General features: G+C 31.8%; 1 protein-coding gene across 4 annotated transcripts in view; it reads left to right on the forward strand.

Moving 5' to 3' along the window:
• LOC132747475 (ankyrin repeat and fibronectin type-III domain-containing protein 1-like) overlaps nucleotides 1–25,634 on the forward strand; it is a 68,415-nt gene that overhangs the window by 24,436 nt on the left and 18,345 nt on the right. Inside the window, exons 3-9 of one of the 4 annotated variants that reach the window (XM_060736869.1) lie at nucleotides 5,498–5,526; nucleotides 13,263–13,346; nucleotides 18,434–18,597; nucleotides 20,201–20,311; nucleotides 23,721–23,799; nucleotides 24,316–24,419; nucleotides 24,848–24,981. In XM_060736869.1, the coding sequence (XP_060592852.1) occupies nucleotides 5,498–5,526; nucleotides 13,263–13,346; nucleotides 18,434–18,597; nucleotides 20,201–20,311; nucleotides 23,721–23,799; nucleotides 24,316–24,419; nucleotides 24,848–24,981 (705 nt within the window). Of the gene's footprint in view, nucleotides 1–5,497; nucleotides 5,527–7,521; nucleotides 7,581–11,869; nucleotides 12,472–13,262; nucleotides 13,347–18,433; nucleotides 18,598–20,200; nucleotides 20,312–21,355; nucleotides 21,780–23,720; nucleotides 23,800–24,315; nucleotides 24,420–24,847; nucleotides 24,982–25,634 lie in introns of those variants that run through there. The other 3 variants (XM_060736871.1, XM_060736870.1, XM_060736872.1) reach the window with 3 other exon arrangements.

Below are 25,634 nucleotides of genomic sequence, written 5' to 3' on the forward strand. Positions count from 1 at the left end.
GTTTGTATATGGTCTGACAGCTTAATTGCTTTGCAATTGTTGTCAAAATAAGAATGAAAATATAAGCAGAACAATATTAGACAGTTCTGGAACACACAGCTTGGTTGTTTTATAGCTTGTTCTCAACATAATGTTTGGTTTTTGAGTTGATTTTTTTCATAGGGTATGTTGTAGTTTTCATTGCTTGATTTTGTGTCCGCTCCATAACTTTTAAACTGATGAAAAACATTGAAATAACTTGGCACAAGTGATCACTATTAAGAGGCGAAGTGCAGAGCGCAATATTTGGGTTGCAACCCCCAAGATCGAGGTTACACTTAAAGGTCAAGTGGTAAAAAGTCTACTTTTTGTGTCTGATTCATGACATTTAAACTGCTGCAATGGTTTTAAGATAACTTGGCAGAAATGATCACCATTATGACACCATGTGCAGAACACAACAATAAAGTCAAGTGCTATCCTCAAGGTCAAGGTCACACTCAAAAGGTCCAATGTTAAAACATCTATTTTTCATGTCTATTCTATTATATATAAAAAACTTATTGACAATTCAAAGGTTTTAAAATTACTATGCACAAATGATCCCCACCATGACACAATCTGCAAAGCACAACATCCAAGTAGCTACTCCGTAGTTACATCCAAGGTCAAGGTTATATTTTCTCCATAACTTTTTGACTTAAAGGAAGATTTTAAATAACTTTGCACAAATAATCACCATTATGAGACTATGTGCTTTTGATATGTATGGCACAACATCAAGGTCATGATTGGTTAAAGGTCATGAAGTTCACATTCATGTCCGCTGCGGAAGGGGATGACTGCCTTGTAATCTTTCTCACAACCAGATTCAAGTTTCGCCTTTCTATATAACTAGTCTGGTTTCACCTTTCCTATAATAATTAAAACTTTCTTATAACCAAACTTGCTACACTTTCCTATAACCAGACTGGTTTCACTTTTACTATAACCAGACTGGTTCTCCCTTACCTATAACCAGGCTGGTTCCCTCTTTTTATAATCAGACTGGTTACACCTGTCCTATAACCATACTGGTTTCACTTTTCCTATAACCAGACTTGTTTCACCTTTCCTATAACCAGACTAGTTACCCCTTTCTTGTAACCAGACTGGTTACCAGACTGGTTCCACCTTTGCTATATCCAGACTTGTTTCACCTTTCCAATCAATGGGAATAGATTCTTTAGTTAAGTGTTAATTAGTGACATTAACCTGCAAAGCATATTTCAGAGTAATTAACCACCCAGAACAAATAATTCATTAGTTGCAGTAATCAAAGGTTGAAGTATGAGGGCATTGGGTTAATGTGTCTACAAGGGAAAATATTTCCTTTGAAATTCATCGAAAAATTATGGCATACTAGAATATTTAGAGTGTCTAGTCTAGTAATTAAATTGTATTGAAATGTAAATGAATACTCTCTGAACAAAGGCATTGTTTTACAGGCAGGAGTTGTTCCAATACGTCTGATGGAATTGTTCCATTGGTTGTTTAATTGAACAGTTAATTAATGTCTGCTATTTGATTGACTGATTCTTGAATCTAATCTTGTGATTCTTCAGGGTAGCCAAGCATTTTCATCTTCAATTTGTACCACCATATGCTGTCTAGCTGATAAACATTCCTTTGTAAAGAGATTCTACTAAATGTTTAGCTTTGACATACAAACTGCAATTTCAGCAGTTTCTCTTTATAATGCTGAGCGACTTGATATTGCTTGTTTTTTTGTGCAATGGCAGTTACAGTGTGTTCTTATGTGAATTATTCTGTTTACATAACATGCATGACCTCCCTAATGCTCATCATTTTTAGGGTCATTCTGCTCACCATTTTGAGGGTCATGCTAAAATTACATAATTTTTTAGTTACAGTTCTAGACTGTGACATACACACCTCCCCTTCTATTCAAATTTGTCATTGAATTTCTAAATGTAAATTGCCAATGTGGTAAAGTATCGCATAAATGTGGTATAGTTTCACTTAAATGTGGTATAGTATCACATAAATGTGGTATAGTTTCACTTAAATGTGGTATAGTATCACAAAAATATGGTATAGTATCGTATTAAAATGGTATAGTTTGTCATTGAATTGACTGGAACTATAACAGTCACGTTCCTCTGTTTGGTGCCTAATGTGACTGAGTGAGAAAAATGTACAATCTGACGGGAACTCAAACCAGGTCCTGGGACCATTAAAATACAGTACAATGGCTCTATATCCAGCTGGTAACACATTCTCTCCCTTGAAATGTGAACAGTTGTAGACCATGACAGTTTAATTCAACCCTTAAACTGGTTGATCTTAAAAATGATAGCCTAACTGCTACCAGTTTTGAGCTTGCCCAGTCTGCACTTCCATGCAGTCTGACCGATCAACCTCTATAGTCTGATGATAGCTCAGTTTTGCCTAATCCATTGAAACTATAAGGGGACTGCTAACCCTAATTTAGCAGATAAAAGGTTAATGCATGATGTTATCGTGCCACAATATGGATGTATGATTAGTTTTACTAAAATATTGTATGGTATCACTTAAATATTGTATGGTATCAGTTAAATGTTATATAGTTTCACATAAATCAGTTATTCAATGAGTCTGGCTTCCTGACTTAATTAGCAACTGTAAGGTATATATTTTATGATATATAAATATGTATATGATATATAAATATATATCTGTAATAATAAATGTTAAAAAAAATAATATAACATCTTGCAATCTTGCATTCTCTAGCTCTCAACTCAAGCAATTGTCTTTTTCTTAGTATCAAAACAGAAAGAAAGGACTTTCACATGTAATGAGAAGCCATAAAATAAATATTTAATAGAAAGTGTTGTGAGATTAATTTTTGTCTACAAATCATTTTGAAGAGGAAAATAACAGCTACTTCACAGAAGTGCTCTCTTCTTCAAGAAATCAAATTAAGGAGATTTTTTTATATTTCAGTTTGCTCTATTCATATCTAGACATTTTATTGACACTAGAAGTTTCACTTTATACAATTGATATAATATAAACCATAAGTGTTTTCAATATTGCTGATTGACTTTTTTTCTTGCGCGTCGTGATTCATTCAATGTAAAAACCCAATATCTATATGTTGAAAAATTATACCACTGTTATTAAATGTGAAGGTATTCAATACAAAGATTGTTATCTATCAATAAAGATAGGAATTTTCTACTTTTAGATGTTGCCTAAAATCAATATAATCGCCCTAGGTTTTAATTGGGCAGGTTAAAGCTAACTGGATTGTTTGGATAGTCATTTAAGAGTTGTTCCCCTTGATGCTAGCAATGAAACAGTGTGTATCAAAAACGTTTAGTTAAAGATAGGTTTTGAAATAGAATGCTTAAAGAAAATGTCGGTACTTAATATCAGCAATAGTTTAGTTAGAGCAGAGTTAAATTGTTTAGTCTGACCAAATTTTGATACTGATCAGATGTTTGGGATTCTGAAACCCCTTATACTACTAGTAGACTGTTCCAAATTCAAACCCTGACAGGTCCATTGTACAAATTTAGTACAGTAATAATTAAATTATGAAATTACTTGTACAAAACATGAAAAGGTAATTTTGTTTTGCAGCTAATATTGTTATATGTCTATAATATATCGGTAATCTGACTAAACAGTATATAATTATATGTTTAGTATATATAAACAGTGAGTCATGTACATTTATTGTGGACAAATCAACACCAGCAGAATGACCAAAAGTAAAAAAAAAACTGACCACCACGTAAGTGAAATACGTGAAGTAACGTACATTGATTCATAAAGCCATGAGCAGGTATGATCGGAGTGACATTAATACGCTAATAAAACAATTACCGTAAATAACTGATATACTCCATAAACGGGCGTTTTGGCTTGATATGACGCGCTCCGATGAACAGATTTTTATTAAAATGAGACTGCAACATTTAAAGTTGTAACAAAATATTTATACAATACCGTGATCAATGGGTGATTTTTAGGATGGAATGATATTAAACTGTGATTTTGCACCGAGATTTTTTTTTTATTATTGAACCGGAATGACTTATTAGTATAGAATGAAAACAAAAGTGATAAATATTTATATAACAAAAGGAGAAACAATGGATTTTCATTCTAGGTAGGAAGGTTGATTTGTATCTGGAAAAAGAAAGTATATTATATTGGTGGTAATGTAAAAAACAAAGAAAATGTATTTCTTTTGTAAGAATAGTATTAATAGTAGTTATTGTTTACCTGGATTCATCAATATTAAAGTAATTTATAGAGACTGTGTTCATATTCTAATATGTCATTTTCTTCAAGTATAGTATATTTAATTTTTATTTGTTGTTTATGTTGTAAAATTTGCATTTCTGACAAAACAATTTTATGTTAAGATTTTGTTCCTTGTTGTGTTATTGACAAGAGAGCCGCATCACGACAAAACCAACATAATGGGTTTGCGACCAGCATGGATCCAGAACAGCCAGCGCATCCGGGCAGTCTGATCAGGATCCATGCTGTTCGCTTACAAACCCTATAACAAGTAGAGAAACTGATAGCGAACAGCATGGATCCTGATCAGACTGCGGGGATGCGCAGGCTGGTCTGGATCCATGCTGGTCACAAACCCATTATGTTGGTTTTGTCGTGACGCGGCTCAAATAGTGTTACTTAATTTAAAATTTACATAACATACAAAAAGTATAATGCCCTCATTATTTACATATAAATTGCACACCACACAAAATTGAAAATAAGAATTGGGGAAAAGATTTATAAATAATGTGAATTTCAAAGGCTGTATTTATTACTATTTTCCAACCACATGTTCATATGAAACAGCATAGATTCATGAATTATATAAGGTCAGAACTGAAAAAATCCTGAAATTATAGAGTAAAAGAATTATTTGTCATCATAACAAAAAAAATAAACATTGCAAAATAAAGAATTATCATTACAAAGTTTGGTTTATTGGTTTGTTTTAAATAATTTTAGTGGGAAATTTGATGTTTCATCTTTTTGACTCTTGGCCTGTTCAAGCCTGTGCTTTAGTCAGTAGATTTTGAAACTTTCCCTGGAAATGATTTTGTTAAGATCATAAGATGAACAAGATCATTTCAGGCATTTAGTGTGGCCAAGGGTCTAAAGAATTTCATTTAGACAATCATTTGAAGTCCTCTTTATGATAAGGGTGACCAAGGGACATAACTGTATTCATATTTTATATAGCCATAGGAGTTACCTCCCTTTCAGATCACAGACATTTTGCATGTAAATTTTTGTACATCAGAAGCTATTTCTATTTAAAGTATACACATGTCTGTCTTTTAAGTTTGTCTTACAAGTAGTATGTAAAGGGGATAACAAGAAAAATATTTTTTTTTGCATGAAACAAGGTTTTAGGCATGTGCTAAAAAAACATCTATTGAAGCAGGTTACTATATTTAACTTGATGATTAAAAAATGTCTCTGTTTCTCATTTCAGAACATGACAAGGAATACAGAGGACAAAAAGTGAGTACTTGTTTAGAAAAGCTCAATTTTTATGTGTTCTTGGATGGTGTTTAGGTTTATCAAATAACAATTTTGTTGGGTTTGTTGAAGTTATTTCCAATGTCTATCAATAGTATCAATGGCTAGGAGTGTGTTGTACAAGTATCAATGGTATGGAGAATCTTTTACAGTATCATTGGCTAGGAGATTCTTGTACGTGTATCAATGGCTAGGAGATATTTGTACAAGCATCAGTGGCTAGGAGATTCTCATACAGTATCAATGGCTAGGAGATTCTTGTATAGGAGATTTTCATACAGGTATCAATGGCTAGATGATTCTTGTACAGTATCAATGGCTTGGAGATTCTTGTACAAGTATCAATGGCTAGGAGATTCTTCTACAAGTATCAATGGCTAGAAGATTCTGTACAAGTATCAATGGCTAGGAGATTGTTGTACAGGTATCAATGGCTTGGAGATTCTTGTACAGGTATCAATGGCTAGGTAATTCTTGTACAGAAATCAATGGCTTGGATGATCTTGTATAGGTATCAATGGCTAGGAGATTCTTGTACAAGTATCAATGGCTAGGAGATTCTTCTACAAGTATAAATGGCTAGGAGATTCTTGTACAGGTATCATGGCTAGGTGATTCTTGTACAAGTATCAATGGCAAGGAGATTTTTATACAGGTATCAATGGCTTGGAGATTCTTGTACAGGTATCAATGGCTTGGAGATTCTTGTACAGGTATCAATGGCTAGGTAATTCTTGTACAGAAATCAATGGCTTGGATGATCTTGTATAGGTATCAATGGCTAGGAGATTCTTGTACAAGTATCAATGGCTAGGAGATCTTCTACAAGTATAAATGGCTAGGAGATTCTTGTACAGGTATCATGGCTAAGTGATTCTTGTACAAGTATCAATGGCAAGGAGATTTTTATACAGGTATCAATTGCTAGGTGAGTCTTGTACACATATAAATGGCTAGGAGATTCTTATACAGGTATCAATAGCTAGGTGATTTTTGTAGTAAATGTATCAATGGCTAGAAGATTCTCATACATGTATCAATGGCTAGAAGATTCTTGTACAAGTATCAATGGCAAAGAGTGTTGTACAAGTATCAATGGCTAGGAGATTATTGTACATGTATCAGTGGCTAGGAGATTGTTGTACAGGTAATAATGGCTAGGAGATTAATGTACACATATCAATGGCTTGGAGATTATTGTACAAGTATCAATGGCTAGGAGATTCTTGTACAAGTAACAGTGGCTAGGAGATTGTTGTACAGGTATCAATGGCTAGGCGATAATTGTAAAGTAAAAATGGCTTGGAGATTCTTGTACAAGTATCAGTGGCTAGGAGATTTTTGTACAGGTATCAATGGCTAGGCGATAATTGTAAAGTAAAAATGGCTTGGAGATTCTTGTACAGGTACCTGGAATGGCTAGAAGATTCTTGTACAAATATCAATTGCTAGGAGATTCTTGTACAGGTATTATTGGCTACAGGTATCAATGGCTGGGAGATTATTGTACAAATATCAGGGACAAGGAGATTTTTGTACAGGTATCAATGGCTTGAAAATTCTTGTACATATAACCAAATATTGGAAATATTTCTAAATAAATAATTTTACAACCGTTACAGATACAATATTTTAACTTCACAAGGGACCAAACAATGTACACATGAAATGTCGACATTACGTCTTGGCTCGTCAAAATCAAATCTTGAGTGGTTTAATTGATCTTAACTCTGTTTAAAATGTTTATATAAAGTTGATAATGCTTTGATTCATACCTATCTATACAAATAACCGAACCTCGGTTCCTCGACCTTTTATTGTGTATTGTTGTGAAATAATATCTCTTTGTTAAGACATTTTATATCCAAAATAGACCCTAAAGGATGATGTTAAAGTTAAAAATTAATAACGCATTAATTACAAGCGTGAATTATAGATTGATTTTTTTTCTCGATTTTTGAATATATGAATTTATAATTTAACGGATAACCAAAAATATCGGGGAAAGTATCAAATATGTTTTTCAGACACTCAAGGTAAGATGTTTATTTTACTGAATTTATAATAATCATTAAAATAAGTGACAATGGATATAAATGACTATTTTAGTTTGTTCTGAAAATATCTCCATACTCTTTGCATATATAGTTGAACTGGTACAATAAATATGTGGAAAAAACAAAAACAACTTAAGTGTAAACATAGGTTTGGCATTTATGTAAGATAATGTTGAGAAAAAAAATGGTTCAAACAGTGGTGATAATTTGAAAAAAAGGATATAACATCACCTTAGTGCAGTATCGTGTTAACTCCTTATATAATATAATAGGAGGTAACATGTTACTGCACTTAGGTGACTATTTATTTATTGTAGATAGGTTTCTGCAAGATGTCACTGTGATAAATTTGTTTTTATTTACACACAACGTTAATCCTAGTAATATTATTATTATGATAACTGTAATTCATTAGTGAGCCACTCCCACACCTGTGCAAGCGAGAGAAAAAAACAACAAAACAAATTTTAATTTTGTGCACAGCACCTATTGAACAGTTTGTTTTGCAGGATGCTTTTACAAGATGCTTAAATAGAAATGTCATGGTGTTATGTGCTACATGTAGTTGTAAATAAACATGTTTCAATATAGTGCTATATAGTGCTATTTAGATATGAAAATATTTGTTTCATTCAAATACAGTCTAAGCAGCGATATATGACTTTCCAAAGTACCAAAAGAATAAGGTCACATATGTCTGGGAATCTCTAAATGAAATGTCAAAGAAAGTATTAAAATTGATACTTTCGGATATACCATGTGACAAGGAGTTGTTTAATTTTGTCCATTCATATAGAGAAATATGTTGGGCAGATTGAAACAAGGTAGGAAGAGTCAGAGAGTCCTTGAATTCAGTGGAGTCACTATCGTTGAATTCAATGGGCTACCTAAGGCAGTCTCGACTGCATTGACTTTTTGAAAGGTCTGAGTTCCATGGTTTTTCTTGTACCTGAAATAGATGCACATAGGGGTTCTTACATCTTCCTTAACCTGAGTTAAGCATGAAAATCACATTAAGAACTTAATAGGGTCAGTGTGGCCAAAAAAAGCTCTAACCACTTGTAAAGCATTTATACAGGTAATTTACATGAGTGAAAACTTAAGTGAAATTGATTTTTAACAGCTAATATTCTTTCTAAGGACTGTGTGAAATACTTTTTTATTGAAAAGGAAAGTAATAAGGATCAGTCCCTCAATAAAAGAACTAAATTTTCTTTAAAGATTTCCACAAAACTTTATGTTTAGTCTGTATCAACAAATAGTGCAAACAGGAGACAATCTTATTACTTCAATTTATTTAAAAATACGTTTTGTTTATTAAGTAAAGTGAAATCAAACAGAAAGTTAAAAATAAACAGCTAGGTTTACCGTAACCTGCTCTCGGTCGAGAAAAGGCGAAATTTTTTACAATTCATGCGGCCGATTAAACCGGGTGTATTGTACAAATTTGAGGTTTGTTTACATATAATTACTTATGTATTTAGGTTTATACATAATAGTATTAAATTCCCATGTTTTAACAATACAAAATATTCATCTTATTTTACGCATTAATTGGATTAAAATTCTTTACGATCTTGAGTCAAACTTTAATTTTCGCGCAAGTTGGACGTTTTTTTTTTTCTTTTGTTCACAATGATGGAATAAGGATATATTCTTATATTACAAGGTATTATTGTCTTTTAGCTGCAATTATAAACAATGATTATTGGATATTAATTGTAATTAATCGTAAGAATTAAAACTATAAAATATACATTGAGGATATTTAATGAATGTAGATTTGATACTAAATTTATTGAACTAGTTGAATAATATCATATTAAGTAAGCCTCTGGCAAGCATAATATTGTTAAAAAAAATAATATTCTATTTATCACATAATAAATGCTTAAAATCAAGCAGATAACAATTTGCATCAAAGCGCCTAGTAAAAAAAATGTATTTTCAATACTACATTCACCCATAGTGTCCTTGCCTATCACATGCAACAAAATAACATGAAAGTTGCAGACTTGGTTTGATTGAGTCTGTACAAGTCATGAGGAATAATGAAACAGTGCAACATCCCTCACACACCCCCAGCTTCAGCTTGAGCAGTATGAATTTTCAACACTTGCTTCAAAAGTTCTGGAATCAATGATCCCGAAGGGTGAAAAAATATAACAACACTGAAGTGAAGTACAGGGCAACTTTTTACACTTCTTGCATAAGGATCTTTTTTTCCACATTTGACCAACACTTAATTCCTATAGCACCTTTAGGGCTCTGGTATGTAAATGAAGTAAATTTGTGTTATACTTCATAGAATGTTTCAAGTTTTATTACAATGTTTAAAGAGATTGTGTATTTTGACACTATTGTGTGAAGCCTTTTAAAGATGGCTGTAAATTGATAGTAAAAGGATTACAATTTATTTAGACCTGTTAAACAACTGACTTAAATAACTTTGAACTGACCCGCTGTCAAATAAAAGAAAAAAGGTAGGCAAAGTTTATCTATAAATCTTTAAAAGTTTTGCCACGCGTTTTCAATATGTGTTCTTATATATATTTTGCCATTTATTTTGCATTGAATAAAGTATATATGTACATGTATAAAAAAAGTAACATCATTTACTAAGCTTCAAACAAATTGTAAGTATTATTGGGAATTGTTTTTATGTTCATCAGTAAAGCTTAAAGGTCATCAAATTATTGAAAAATTTAATTATGTAATTGTGTGCTTAAAAAAATAAATCCAACTTCAAAGGTGATAATTCAAAGTTGACATATTCATATGAAAAAAGTTTTCACGAAGATCAAATTAGTATGTTTAAGAAACCATGGTCGCTGCATGCCACAGAATTAATTTCACAGTTTATATTCAATCCTTTAGTTTTGTTTAAGAATAAAATAGGAAACAAAATCAAGATTGACAATGAAATAATAATTTTAATCTATGTAATTAATTCTTGAAAATGGAGAAATATGTTTTTTTTTGTATTGTTGAAAATTAATCTATGCTACTAAATGACCCCTCTTGTTAAAAAGTCAGAGCAAAACTAATTTTCGGTAAATGGGTTGAACCAGTCAAACTTTCACAGCTTTAATCTCCGACTTAAACAAATCAAAGTAGAATCAAGATGCACATTGTTGAGTCAACTTTACGATACACTTAAGTAAAACTTACACAAAGACGTTAAAATGTTATGAATTTCTTTGTGTACGAGACTCCTCTAAATGTTGAATAAACGTATGCAAAGTACGTTTAATCATAATCATCTGAATAAAGTCCCTCGCCTATTTACAATGTGGATGCATTCATTTTACAATACGTTATAATCAATGTATGTAACGTACAAAATAATCTCCGAATTTTTAATAGATTGATCACATTGATTTTTAATGCTTTATCTAACTTTTTTTTTTCAACAGCGCCCATATCTAGACAGCCCCCCGAGATAAACACAAAGTTAATACTGTATAGCCGTAGATTTTTTTAATGAAATGAAATTTACGCTTTACATTGTAAGTCACTTCGATTACATAACACATTGTATATTATTGGCCATTTATTATTCATAGTTCTGAAAAAACTTGATAATTGGATAACAATATTTTGTTTCGAAGAGTTTGTTTTATCAGGCAAGGTATTATAAACTGTTGAAGTGGTCGGGAAAGAAATCCTCTAATCAAATATATCTGATCGTATGGTATATAGCATCGCCAAAATTATTTTGTTAAGGTAATTTACAATGTGGATCGGACAGGTCCGTTCACGTCCTTTTAGATCCTTAAATGATAGTAGGTTCTGATTTTTCAATAAAATTACACCTGGCTACCGATAAAATGACTTGTCGATGTTATTTTGATATATCTATATTCGTATATTCAATATGGGATGGATATTAAAACCGCTATGTGAATCATGCTGATTTTATTTTAATCAGTCAATAAAGACAATGTGGATTATAATATTACCTACGCGTGTATATTGAATCAATGATTTTGATGAATGGTTTTGGTTTAAGGTTCAATTGGTTAATATACGTAATAAATAGAAAAGTGAAAAAGTACTTTGTTTCATGATAAGGAAGTGAAGATATTATAGATTTTTGTAAAACTTGAGTAAATTTTATTTTTTATGTCGTATTGTTTTCTTTCACAATAACGTAAATGACTGTTTTCTACGAAATGTTGTACTTGATTCGTCAGTGATAAAGGGATTGTGGTGTCTTATAATGTTCCATCTTTTTGTGAATGAGTAACTCGCGCTCCTTTCTGAGCTGTATGCTCCAGAGACACTATAAATAGACTTAATGCAATTGAAGTACTGAATTTTGAAATCAATTAATGATACAGGTATGTGAAAAATCTGATCATGTATAATTGACGGCCTTAATGACTTAACACTAATGAACAATGACACATGTAAACTGGGAATTTATTCTCAATAATTGCGAAAGTCGAAAGTTTGCAGTTTTTATCTAAATTACTTCTTCGTTCATGAATATATTATAAACGCTTTCTCATTGTTGTTGCATGGTTTTAATGTAAGACTTTTTGGGCGTGGAATAATTTCTGATTTAATATACTAAGTAGTTCAAATAAAGATTTGAAAAGTTCGTTTAATCGCAAATACATTTTAAATTGTGATCAAACAGTACAGTGATTTAGGTGTAATACATAATGTAACTATTTTTCTACAAGTGGCATTAAGGAGCAATTAAGGCTTGAAAAGTTCGCAAAGAAATTTCAGTTTGGAATTAAAAACATTTATTTATGAAATTTCCCATGTTTAAAAGATTTCAAGGAAATAGGAAATCTTTGAGAATGGGCGCTGCGGGTAGTGTTGGAATGATAGTGCCTGCAGGCTCGACGATGCCAAGGTATAATAATTATTATGTTAATGAGACAAATGTTTCTGTCAGTTTACGTTGTCGGTGTTTCTTTTGGTTTTTTTTATAATAAATCATGAAAATTATATAGATGTATGTGTGAAACAAAAATTGAAACTTGTTGCATTAAAAGTACATTTACAAATTAATTGTACTTAAGTATTTTGGTCCATAGAATTGTAAGAATTAAGTGTGACAAGAGTAAAAAAATGTGTAAAATTATCCAAGGAAGCCATTACTATAATCATAACATGAATGAAAAAGGTTTATGATATGTCATCTTTTGACAAAAAAAGCTAAATTCATGGTCTTTAAATTACAATTTAAATTAATCGTATTTAATGTTTCAAAGTAATTCTGTAGTTTTGTTTAATAGCAAAATGCTTTTTATCAGCAATATTTAAAGCTATCTATTGAGACATTTATTATATTTTTTTGCACCTACAGTGTAACCTCTACAGAGAAACAACCTTTTGCAGACAAAGATTTTGGTTGTTTTTTGAGAGGTGTTGCTCTAGGGAGGTTTAGTTCATTATAAAGTCTGACTTTGGGAACAATTTTAACTGCTGCTGTAAGAAGTAATTACTCCACAGAGGGTAGCTATGTGAAGGTTATGTTGTATATTTTGTAACATTCATGTTACATTTGCCAAAAACTTTGCCCTCAGTTTGAAAAGTTTTCTATATTTTTTACATGTACTCAAAAAAGTGATCAAATATTTTAGCTCTAACCAGATGATAGGTTCTAAATGTAATAAAAATGTTCTATATATATATTTTCAGGACATCAAAGAGACCAAACAGCCATCTTGCGTCAGATCCTTCCTCCCTGCAGAATTCCAGACAGAGGTCCGTCAGTCTAGATTGGTATGTGTTCTTTTCTTATATTTGCACTGCTTGAATGTGCATATGTGGGGGCATATAGTTTTGCCCTTTTCCGCCCTGTCACAAACCTGTGATGGCATCCATCCCGTATGGACACATTGCTAAATTATTCTTTTCTTATTTTTATCAGAAATATATATTTTAAACAAAGTAACTCTTAAGCTAGCCATGTAGATATATAATTTCCTGGTATTGCACCAGTATTGATCAGGATTTAAACCATGTAGATTAAATTCTCATGATTGAAAATGACTCGATGTGACATTGGATTTAAATCCTTTAACCTATTGACCAAATCTGATGAGCCTTTGCCACCAGTATAGAGCCAGGCCAGCCTGCACATCCATGCAGTCTGATCAACCTCTATATTGGTGGCAGTCCATCTTCAAATTTTCATGTTGGTATCCCTAAAAGTGTTACCATATTTGGACAGTTTTGAAAAAAAAGCTGGCTAAAGATTAAACTTGTGAAAGCAAGGTCTATAAACACAAACCTTTTTCTAAACCAGCTACCAAGACTCAGAGGCTTCTGTCTAAAGGCAGATGTTACATGTACTTAAATCTCCCTTAAAGTAACAATACAATACAATTCAGGGGATTCACACAAACATTTAATAAATTTCAAATTGAAAACTGCTATATAAATCAGTATAAATTTAATTATAGAAATCAAAGGAATCTCACGTTTAATTTTTCTTTTTCTCTCATTATTTCTTCTAGTTTTCCATTTAGACTTAGATCAAAGGATTTCAAATGTTGTTAAAGTTTATCATTTGATGGAGAAAGTCTCTAAATGACCTAGTGTCTGAAGTAAGGCCAGAGCAGATTATGTATAATAGTTAACCACTTCCAATGGTAGAAAAGAAAGAGTATTCTATGCATTCGATATAAAGTTAGACCAGCTTGCATGGCCATGCATTGTGAACAGATTCTAATCAAGCACTCACTTAATTTTAGTGCTTTTATATTGAAATTCTTCATCAGTCTGATAAGCCCTGCCGTTTATTATTTAAAATGACTGCCTCACAGTTTAGGAAATGTTGGTAAGAACCAACTGCTGGTGTCACAATCATCAGTTTCTACCCACATGACCAGTGCAGTCTGATCAGTCTGAACATATTTTCCCTAAAAAAACGAATGGTTTTGTCCAGATTAACAGATGGACAAGTCCATTTAAGATATTTAAAGCACAAAAAGGGTTAACCATCAAGGGATGACTCAAGATTCAGAGGAGACAAATCTGTTTCACACAAATTTCATAAGAAATTAAAGATTAAAGACTAAACTATTATTCTGACCCTGTCACCATACGACTTTAAACATATTTAAACACAATATCTTCAAGGTCTTCTAGAAAATTATGAATCATATGGAAATTTGAGGATAGCTTAATACAAATTCCTGTAAGAATTCTTAGATCTTTTCAGGCGTCCGGTTTAATCCGTTGCTGATTAGAAAAGTTATTTATAGCTATTATTAAAGACAGTTCAGAAAAGGATGCGAAATTATGCATAAATTAATTCTGCTGCACAGATTTTCTATGACCATATAGGGGCAATATTTGCACAATTTGATATTAAAAATTCTAAAGCGCAAGTTATTGTACAATGTCTTTATTGAGAAATTATGCTCCATGACCATATTTGGGCAAAGAATCTGTACAAAAATAAAAGTACACAACGCTGAAGCAGAGACATAGATAACATGTTATCTATGTCTCTGGCTGAAGTCTCCATTTTCTATAATTTATGTAGACATGAAATAAATTCTATAATTCTATGTTTATAATGTACTTTATTCATTAGCCAGCAGACGGCAACAGATTCTACACATGTGACCGGTGCAGACGGTGATCAACCCGCACATCGGTGCAGTCTGGTCATGGTCTGCATTGTTCACTATTCAGTAATATATACAATGTACTTCCCCTATAAATGTTGAATGGTTTTGTCCGGATTGAAAGATGGAAGAGTCCATTTAAAATATTTAGTGTGGTTAGGATAAATATATGTCCTGTTTTAATGCTGAAATGATAACCCTTTTCTTCATAGATTAATCTATAATATTGACACTTGTTGTAACATGTATGTTACTCAAATATGGCACCTTCAAGTGCTTTTTAGGTGAAGAGTGCCTAAAGTTAAAAAGCTAATTTGGTAAATGCAGTTTTGATGTACCTGACTTGATATGTCTTTAAAAACATGAAAATAAAATTGTTCCTATATACATTCTTAGGCTGAAATAAGATAAATATTGACATATCGGCACAAGATATTATGCCCACTGTTATCTTTGTCAGGGTGGAGCACAGCCACTTTCTGTTCAATGCAAACATTGTCTAGTACCTTATATATCCTATATAAGGGTAAATTTATTTAAACAATACCAAAATAATATTTACATAATTGATAGCTAGGTTTTAAAATTTTATACAATGTTATGTAATTTAGGGTAGACAGATTGTTCCACACAATCGATACTGCCATACATGTATGTTGTATACAAACTGAAATAGGAAGTAACATCTCTTTTGGTGATAAACTGTTGATACAGTGTACACAGTGTGTGAGAAAAATATTTGACAAAGATTTTTTAAGCTTGATATATGAATGAAAGTATAAACTAATTTATCTTAACTTACGGAATTTCCTAATAAATGGACTTGTCCAGCTTCCATGTTTAGAACTGTCCATGATAAATAAAGAGGATATCATGATGAAAATTTGTAGCAGACGGTCAGCCAACAGTATAGAGCCTGGTCAAAGTGCACAGATGTACAGGCTGGCCTGGCTCTATATTGGAGGCAAAGGCTCATCTTATTTGGTTTCAGAAGGGTAAAGGTTAACTAAATTTTGAACATTTACTTTGAACATAAAAGCACATGGTGCTTGTACACTTACCAAGAAGTACATTTTGTAAAATATTTTATTTAATCAGTTCTCTTAAAGTTTGATAACAGAGTTGTAGAAAAAGTATTTATTGTATGTAATCTTGACAGATTAGGTAAGTGGTGCAACCAAGATAAAGACTCTGTTTTTTTACAGATATTTATGGGCAGAAATATTTTGACATTGTACAGTACATGTATTTTGATTTACATTGTTGTTACTCATAGCTTAAATATGTTTACTTAAGTATACAGATACAAATTTCTTTATTTACCATTCCTTAACATGTTATTTACCCAGCACGTACTTGCCCAGTGCTTTGAATTTGTAATAGTCCAAAACAAAAAAATGAAAAGATTTCAGTACGTCAAACTGCATTGTCCGTGAGCTTTACTGGTGTCTTAGGCATTAACTCTGAACCTGCTATATTTCTATAATGGATCTGTCCAGCAAGTCCATTCAAAGTTCAAGGGATTTCAATATCAAAATACAAAAATTGAGCTGCCAACAGTATAGAGCCTGGTCAGACTGCACGGATGTGCAGGCTGGCCTGGCTCTATACTGGTGGCAAAGGCTGATCACTTTCGTTAAGTCATTATTGCTAGAAAGCATTCAAAATCTATAAAGTCTTAACAATGTTCCCTTAAAAGTTTATAAAACTTTATAAATTAAACGAACTCCACTGAGGTTTAAAAACCTAAAAAAATAATTTTTAGAAAGATCTACAGGGTCACTTAACCCATTACTTCATTATACACGCCTTTTAACGCCTTTTTCAACCCCCCCCCCCCCCTTTTTGTTGTCTCAAATGATGAAAAATGCCTTATTTAGGCCCCAAACACTTGTTTTTGTTTGAGAAAAAGTTGTTAAAAAAAGTGACCTCTTTTTCGGCGCGGCCCCCCAACCAAAAGATACATCAGGGGGTTGCCAGAAGGGGATGTGTGCCCCTTCTGTTTGGGGGGGTTTGATGGGGGGCGGAGTCCCCTCAACGCCAAGAAAATTTTGGACTTGTGAGAGGCTGTAAATGACCCCAGATTGATCATAAGGTAACGTGTAACCCACGCTGAAAAGCATTTGACTTTATCTCAATCCATTGAGAAGTTGCAGCATTTGAAATCAATTTTGATGGAAAAAATCAAACGCAAAATAGTGATTTTTGGCAATTTTGAGATGTCCCCTCGTTGCCAATGGTAACAGAAAATTTAAGCCTGCAGCAGGTTGAGGGTTAAGTCATTATTACTAGAAGCATTCAAAATCTATTAAGTCTTAACAATGTTCCTTTAAAAGTTTATAAAACTTTATAAATTAAACGAACTCCACTGAGGTTTAAAAACCTAAAAAAATAATTTTTAGAAAGATCTACAGGGTCACTTAATACATGATAAACATGAAAAGGAAATATACTCACAGTTAAAATTTAGATTTATTTCTGTGTCATTCTTAGTCTTATTTGTAGTGATAGCATTCTAAATGCTTTTTAATTTTTGAGTATTTTTACAAAATGAAAATGATATTTCTGGAAAAACTGATTAAGGGAGCAAATTATCTAACTTTTTCACACAATGATATTAATGATCCATCATGTCTAAAAATAAACAGTTGAGTCCCTTTAATAACCAGGCAAATCAGTTGTTAACATAGGTTGAAGGGTATTTGTTGGTTTAGATTGCAAAGAATTTACTCAATTGTCATGTCTTGTTTGCAATGTCTATCATGACAATTTAATGCAGAATCTGATTACAACACAAAGGTTATTTACTTGAAACATGAGAGGTATATCTATCATATATAGTCATTACTTAGACAAAAGACTTGCCTTGTTTATTGTATTGGAATAGTACATTGTTACTTTAAGGGATTTAAGAACATGTAATGAAAACTGGCAGCAGACAGGAAGTTGTCCTGGCTCAGTCTTGCAAGCAAAGGTCTCTCTTCATGGGATTCAAGGTATTTTAAAGTGACATATTAAAACAATGCATCTGAGAATTCATTTTGTAGGATTTTGACCAATAATGGCCAAATGACAACCTTTTCTTCGCCATTTAAGGTCTGATAAGCCCTTACACTGCCAGATCTTCTAAAGCAAAATTTTTGTCCTCAGGAGAAAACTTTCCCGTCAACCAGATTGCATGATATTTAAAACAGAATTTTACTTCTTATAAATAATTGTCTTCTATTTCAGTGGTGATGGTAGAATGATGAAGATGTTCACGTCAGAGTCGGATAATCTTCAGCAGATTCAGACACAGAATCGTCAAATACTGCGAGCTTCGCCAAGTGATCCAGGGTCGTTGCTAAGAGCAAATGGTTATCCCTCTCCTGGTAGACCACCTAAAACTCCACTTTGTGAGAATTAATTTTTGTTATTAATAATATTATGTTGACTTTCGGATATTTTAAGTTATTTATCTAAGCTTGCGTCTCTTAGCATACCAGTGAGTTATCTATCCTTTTGGCCATTTTTGTAACAAAAAAGGAATCATGGAGTCTTTCCTTTTAGTGAAGTAGGTTAACTCCTACTAGTAATAAAATAAACCATTAATGCACTTAAAGGTGACAATTAATATACCAATTTCAACTTGATTGAGCATGTTTCTGTCTTTCACAAGGTCATAGTAACAGGCGTTTTTGTAAGGTCAAGGTCACACATGTTTCACTAGGTCATGGTTGTCATATTCTTAAATTATCATTATTAAAACAGATATTAATAAGTTGTAGTGAATAATTTCATTACAACTATTGTCAGAGGTCATTTAAATGTCACTCATTGAAAGGTGAAGGTCAGAGGTCACTCATTGTCACTAATTAAAAGGTAAAGGTCATTGTTATGAGTATGCCAGATTTAAAATTCGTTTTACAGTGCAATCTCTGGAAAGCGACATTTGTCACCTTAGTGCAGTAACAAGTCCTTCCAAATTAAATAGGAGTTCACCAGTTATTGCACTTAGGTGAAACATTGTCCTCTGGGAGACCAAGAATCTTTGTTGAGAGAAGTTGCTAGAGATGTTGCTCTTGGTAGTTCAACGTTGTTATGGAGCATTGCATAGGGAAACAGTGATACTTTTTATTAAAAGAGATTATTTCTCTGCAGATGGCCACCCTACACAGGTTGCACCGTACTTTTATTATTTTTAATTGAAAAGGAATTTTCAAATACATCATGATGATGAGAGTAAAATTAAACTATAATGTCTTAAAATAAACTGGCTTTTTATGGAGACATGTCCAGAAAAAAAGCAGGATAGAGGATAGAGAAGAAGGCGTCTGCCGATTCACAGATACTATCTGACATTTTAATTGTATGGATATAATGTCATTAAAATGCATAATTCTTCTGATTTGACATTTGAATAAAATTGATAGAGGCTGTTTTGTCAATGATCTCTGGCCCTCCTGCACAAGTTTGCAGTAGTATTAGAGGGGACGGTAAAAAAGTAACCAAACCTCTCTTGTGAAAGTTCAAATTTTATATAGTTAGAGTTGTTAAGCTAGCATTGATTAAAATGTTCATGAATTTAAAAAAAAAGAGAAATGAATAAAGAAATCCTGTCTGGGATTAATTTATTCCAGTTAATATGAATTTTACCTAAGGAATGAAAATTTATAATTATAGGCTATATTTGATTGCTAAGAAAACACAATATTCCTTTATACATTTTAATATTATTCAAAAATTATTTAAGAAAGTTGACATTTACAATTGGAAAAATTTTGGAGTTTTTTGAACTTCCCTCTTCATTCAAGGCTTAGGACTATTAGTATTACAAAATGACGGCTTATTGACATCATCTTGAAAACAAAATATATATATATATGTTACAAATGGATTAAAAAGTAGCAAACGGAATAAAATGTTACAATATGGACTCATTTGATCTAGGTTGTATATTGGAGTTAAAAATGGTAGTAAGACATAACAGCTTACAGAGTTTTTTCTCTAAATTTGTAGCTACGCCAAAGAAAAGGACGTCTATAAGCAGTACAGATACGGACAGCTCGTCTCCAGGGAAAGTTGACCGTAAACGTATGTCCAAAGAAGCCAGGACGTATGACATTTTGGGTATGTATTTATATACGAAGAAATAACGTTTCCAAAATTTGTACAAGGAAATAATGTATCCAAAAGTTCCGATGTATTTAGGTTTAAAACTATTTTTGAGCGATACGTCTTTTGACTTATATATTGAAATCATTTGAGCTTTATTTTCAAAAAGAGAAGTGTTTGTTAAGATCTTTGTAGTAGGTTCCAACGGTCATTTGTATCTAATGGCTGATTTCGAAAATGGTGAGGAATAAGTAGTTGGTAACTTGCAGAGAAATTGGTAATTACTGGTTTGTTATCAAGGAAAGCTGGTTAGGTAGACTGACCACCAAGATTAGGACTAAAAATTTGTTGAATTTGGCTTTAAAATCTAAGATTTAACAAACAATTGTTCCATTTTATAGTGTGAATATTACAAAGACAGATCTTTAAATATGTTGAAAAAATTTGTTGTTTTATATCATAATTTTCATAAATTTGTTAGAAGTTTAACATCTTATTCAGTTTATTTAATTTTGAAGTTTATCGAAACATCTTACAATTTAATCATGATGATAACAGTTTTATTAAAAAAATGACGGTACTTAGTGTGTACATCGAATGACTTTTACAGTTCATTTATCATTAAATTACCAACGTAATTGACTTTGAGCATTGTATTTAAAGTAAGGATCGAGGGCCCTGTTTAATCATACTGACAAAAAATGTTGATAAAAATCTATTACTGTATTATTATCTTTAAAGTAACTACACGTTCAGCCCTTAGGGCCGGAGTCGTTTATTACGAGTGTACTGTATTGTTACAATTTACCGTTTGCAAATTTATTTTACACAGTCACTTAAATCTGTCAGTTAGTACAAAAATCAATACCCAATCGAATTCAAACATGCGGCTTTTTCAAAATTTTCTATTTATAGACATATGGGTGGGGTAATTTAGTTTAAACATTTTACATTTTTGAGGATTTTTTTTAAAGATCAATATCAGCCTAATGGTATTTGTGTCTGTAGGGAGTTAAGGGGATCTATGGGTATTACGATAAAAAAGATAAATGAGTCATGGAGGACATAGGCCCTTGTTTCGCTGGTTGTGACATGTTTTTGTAACAAGTAACCAAGTTTTAAGATATTTAAGATAAAAAAAAGAACAAACTACCTGGAGCTAAGATTTGTTTGTGCAGTAAACTGTTTAAGATAAATTTATAAGATTACGATATTTTGATAAGATTGGAAAAATAGACAAATTTATTGTGTTTTACAAGATAAGTGAAAAATTTTGCATCTAGTAGAAAGTACTACACAGTACCTGTGTTAAGGAGTATGACATTGAAATTCAAAAATTTGACCGTTAATTGTAGGGAGATAAAAAAAAAATTAGAAACCACAAAATTTACATAAAATCATGTGTTAATTCTTAAAATTAATTTGGATAATGACCAACGGAATAAAATTATGTCAGCACTATTAAGATGGTGGAGATGTTCATGTAAGTTTGTAAATTTTCTTTTAGAATTAACTTTTTTAAAATTTTGAATTCCTTTATTTGATCAATTTTAAATTAATGGTTCAATAAGGTTAATGTCAGTTTGATTTTAAGTATTTCTGACTCTTTTTTATGTTAAAAAAAAAGAGTTGGTTAGATTATTTAGTAGTTTAAATATTTATGGCCCAGTATAAACAGTTTCAAGCTTGTAAGCCTGATGTCAAATAGTGGATAGATATACTAGCAAACATGGATTTATATATGGTCATATAACCTGTCATAAGTTTTTATAAAGAATTTATAATACTGCACATTTAAGTCCTTTATTTGAGGTAGAATAAAAGTCTTATTCATAAATTTTAAGCAGCCAGGTATATATTATATCATATATGTCAAGATTATCGAAAGAAAATTAATGTTACAAATCATGTCGTATAATATATATATTTTTGTTTGTCATTATGTCATATTATGAAGTGGTAATAGATAAATTTGGTAGGAAATTAAATGATCAGGTATTCAGTCAAAAAAATAAATTTCGTAGGAAATTAAATGGTCAGTTGTTCAGTCAACAAGATAAATTTCGTAGGAAATTAAATGGTCGGTTTTTCAGTCAACAAGATAAATTTTGTAGGAAATTAAATGGTCAGTTATTTAGTCAACAAGATAAATTTGGTAGGAAATTAAATGGTCAGTTGTTCAGTCAACAAGATAAATTTTGTAGGAAATTAAATGGTTGGTAATTCAGCCAACAAGATAAATTTTGTAGGAAAATTAAATGGTCAGTTATTTAGTCAACAAGATAAATTTGGTAGGAAAATTAAATGGTCAGTTATTCAGTCAACAAAATAAATTCTGTAGGAAATTAAATGGTCAGTTATTCAGGTTACAGGATAAATTCTGTATGAAATATATTAGTCAGTTATTCAGTCAACAAGATAAATTCTGTTAAAAAATTGGATGGTTGTTATTCAGTCAACAAGATAAATTCTGTTGAAAATAGACTGGTTGGGAATTCAGTGAAGGTGATACTTTTTTAATCCAGGTTGCGGTTAAAAAAAGAATGGGTCGTGATTTAATTAACAAAATAATCGCTATCTGTCACATGGTTTATCATTTACTATAATTATCATGGTTCAGAGATCAGATGGGCCAAGATCGATTGGTCATACATTCAATTATAGTAAGATTGATCAGCTGTCGGTTAAGTATTTTATACTCACATGCATTCATGTATATAATCACTATCTCGGTAATACATGTCATATGTTTATAGCATTCTATCTTTGAAACTTTACCCATATGAGCCATGTCATGACAAAACCAACATAACGGGTTTGTGACCAGCATGGATCCAGACCAGCCTGCGCATCCGCGCAGTCTGATCAGGATCCATGCTGTTCGCTTACCGACTCTATTACAAGTAGAGAAACTCAGATAGCGAACAGCATGGATCCTGATCAGACTGCGCGGATGGGCAGGCTGGTCTGGATCCATGCTGGTCGCAAACCCATTATATTGGTTTTGTCATGACGTGGCTCATATGTTGTATGACGCTGACTATCAAATATGAACATAGGACGCTCATCAAAATACCAGATGATCATCAAATACTAATAAGAAAAACATATTTTCCTTATGTTAGTTATTTACCTATTCTTTTATGTGTGTTTTTTTTATTTTTGTGGGTGTTTTGTTTTCTTGACTCTTTCTATGACTAAAGCAATGCAAAATAATGATTTTTTTTTGGTCATATTTGACATGGAGACAAAGTAGAATTGTGATGTCTTTGTTTTCCACTTTGACCTGACAATTAAGGTCTTTTGTTGTGTCGTTGTTTGGCAAGGTGTATCAGGGACATTTTTCCACATGGACTGCATTTACTATATGTCATGTATAACAAAAACAATGGTTATTATAACATATTTGTTTCTGTATTTTCAGCTTTATTTGACGCTGTAGAACATCAAGATTTAGATGCTGTCAAAGACATTCTTGAAACCAATGGCATTGATATAAATAGGTAAGATATTTTGTGCCTCTGGCTATGCAAACGATGATTGATGCTGCTGCTGCTGATGATGATGAATGAATGATGATAACAAAGATAGACAATGATATTAATGATGATGATACAGGAAACAAACCTATGATGATTAAAACTTGTGGCAATGATTATTGTAGTGATGTTATGATGATGATGATGATGACTTTGATAATGATGAGGACAACATATGTTGACGATAATTACGCTGATTATTTGATTTTGTTGTTGTTGATAAAAGATTATTTGAAACTTCAATCTTTTGTTTCATAGTCAAGATAAACATGTATTTGCAGCCATATTGTTCTTAAAATCACCACAGTAATATTATAGTTGTCATTCAGTGCCAGTTTTTGTTTCATTTTTGTTCAGATTTAGGTAAAGTTCTGAGCAAAATAACAATTTTTGACAAATATTTAAAAAAATATAAACTTCCTTTGCTAGTTCAAATGTTATCATCTCTTAGTAATGTTTTGCTGTTGTTTATTTTTCAAGTGTGAATAGTGAATTTTTAACACCACTTGATGTTGCTGTGATGACCAACAATATTCCTATGGCAAAAATGTTACTGACCCATGGAGCGAGGGAGAGTCCTTTATGTATGTATCTTTGTGATTGTAACATCTTTATTAGACATTATCAAAATTTTAATCTTATCTTGATAGCTAGAGTTGCTGACTTTAAATCACATGCCTTGAGAACTTGAATACATTCCTGATAAGGAGCTAACTTGCTATGGTTTCCTTGAGCAAGAAACCTTACACTCATTGCTTAGTGCATGTAAGTCTGACTTTGCAAAGGATGTATACTATACAATTTCAGTTTCAGCAAGGTTGTTGTTAATGTTTCCTGCAAAGTGAAAATTAATTTACAATTTGTGCTAGAGAATTAAAACTTAATTTCATCAGCAAGTCATGTTTTGATGTGTTTAATTTTTTTACATGTCTTTTTGAGTCCGTTCTTTTTCTTTTTGATTGGTTTATATCTTTAATAATTATTCAATTTGTACATTGTATATAATTTTCAGTCCAAAAAGGTGAAGGTCGATCAGCAAGATTGGATGTTCTGGTATCGGAGGCTGAGAGACGAGTGGTTGACCTGACTGCAGCTGTTTTAAATGGTTCGTCAGGAAATACTGCAATGTCCTCAAACCAACAAAAGGTAATTTCAAGAAATGAAATGAAGATAAAAAAATGTTTTTGGGTTTTTGTTTTATGAATCAAACTTATATTAAATATATCAACGATTATGCAATTTTTAACAGAATTATACTACTTTCATCACCATATTATATATCCCTTTACCTGAGAAAGACCTGTTCCAACGTATATTGACAAGTTGTAAATAAATTTTACAGATTGGAAGAGCCCTAGGCTAGGTGTAATCACATTACTTGTATATTTTGACAGCATTTTTTACTTCGAACAATTTTTTAATATTCATAAAGGAAATTTGGACAGATCTGGAGGGTAGCTCCTTCTAGATATAAATTTTATAAATAACATAGCTGCATAATTACAGTGTTTATTTTGGATTTAAATCACTAATTTACATACAATATTGTTAAAATAAATAGAGGGGGTGTTTTAAACTGCATATACACAGCAATTAGTGTGTTGTTAATTGAAACTTCAAAAGAAAAATCTTGAATGGGTTATTGATTTATGCGCATGAATTAAGAAAAAATAATAGCAAACTGAATATAGATAAATTAGCTACATGTACCTATAGATTTCATTAAAATACATTAATATCAAACGTACAGCCTTGTCAACTTTGCATATGGGATCAAAGGTCAAATGTTAATGAGATTG

Source organism: Ruditapes philippinarum, unplaced genomic scaffold, assembly GCF_026571515.1.
Source record: "Ruditapes philippinarum isolate M1 unplaced genomic scaffold, ASM2657151v2 ctg4116_1_1_1_1, whole genome shotgun sequence".
NCBI lineage: Eukaryota > Metazoa > Mollusca > Bivalvia > Venerida > Veneridae > Ruditapes > Ruditapes philippinarum.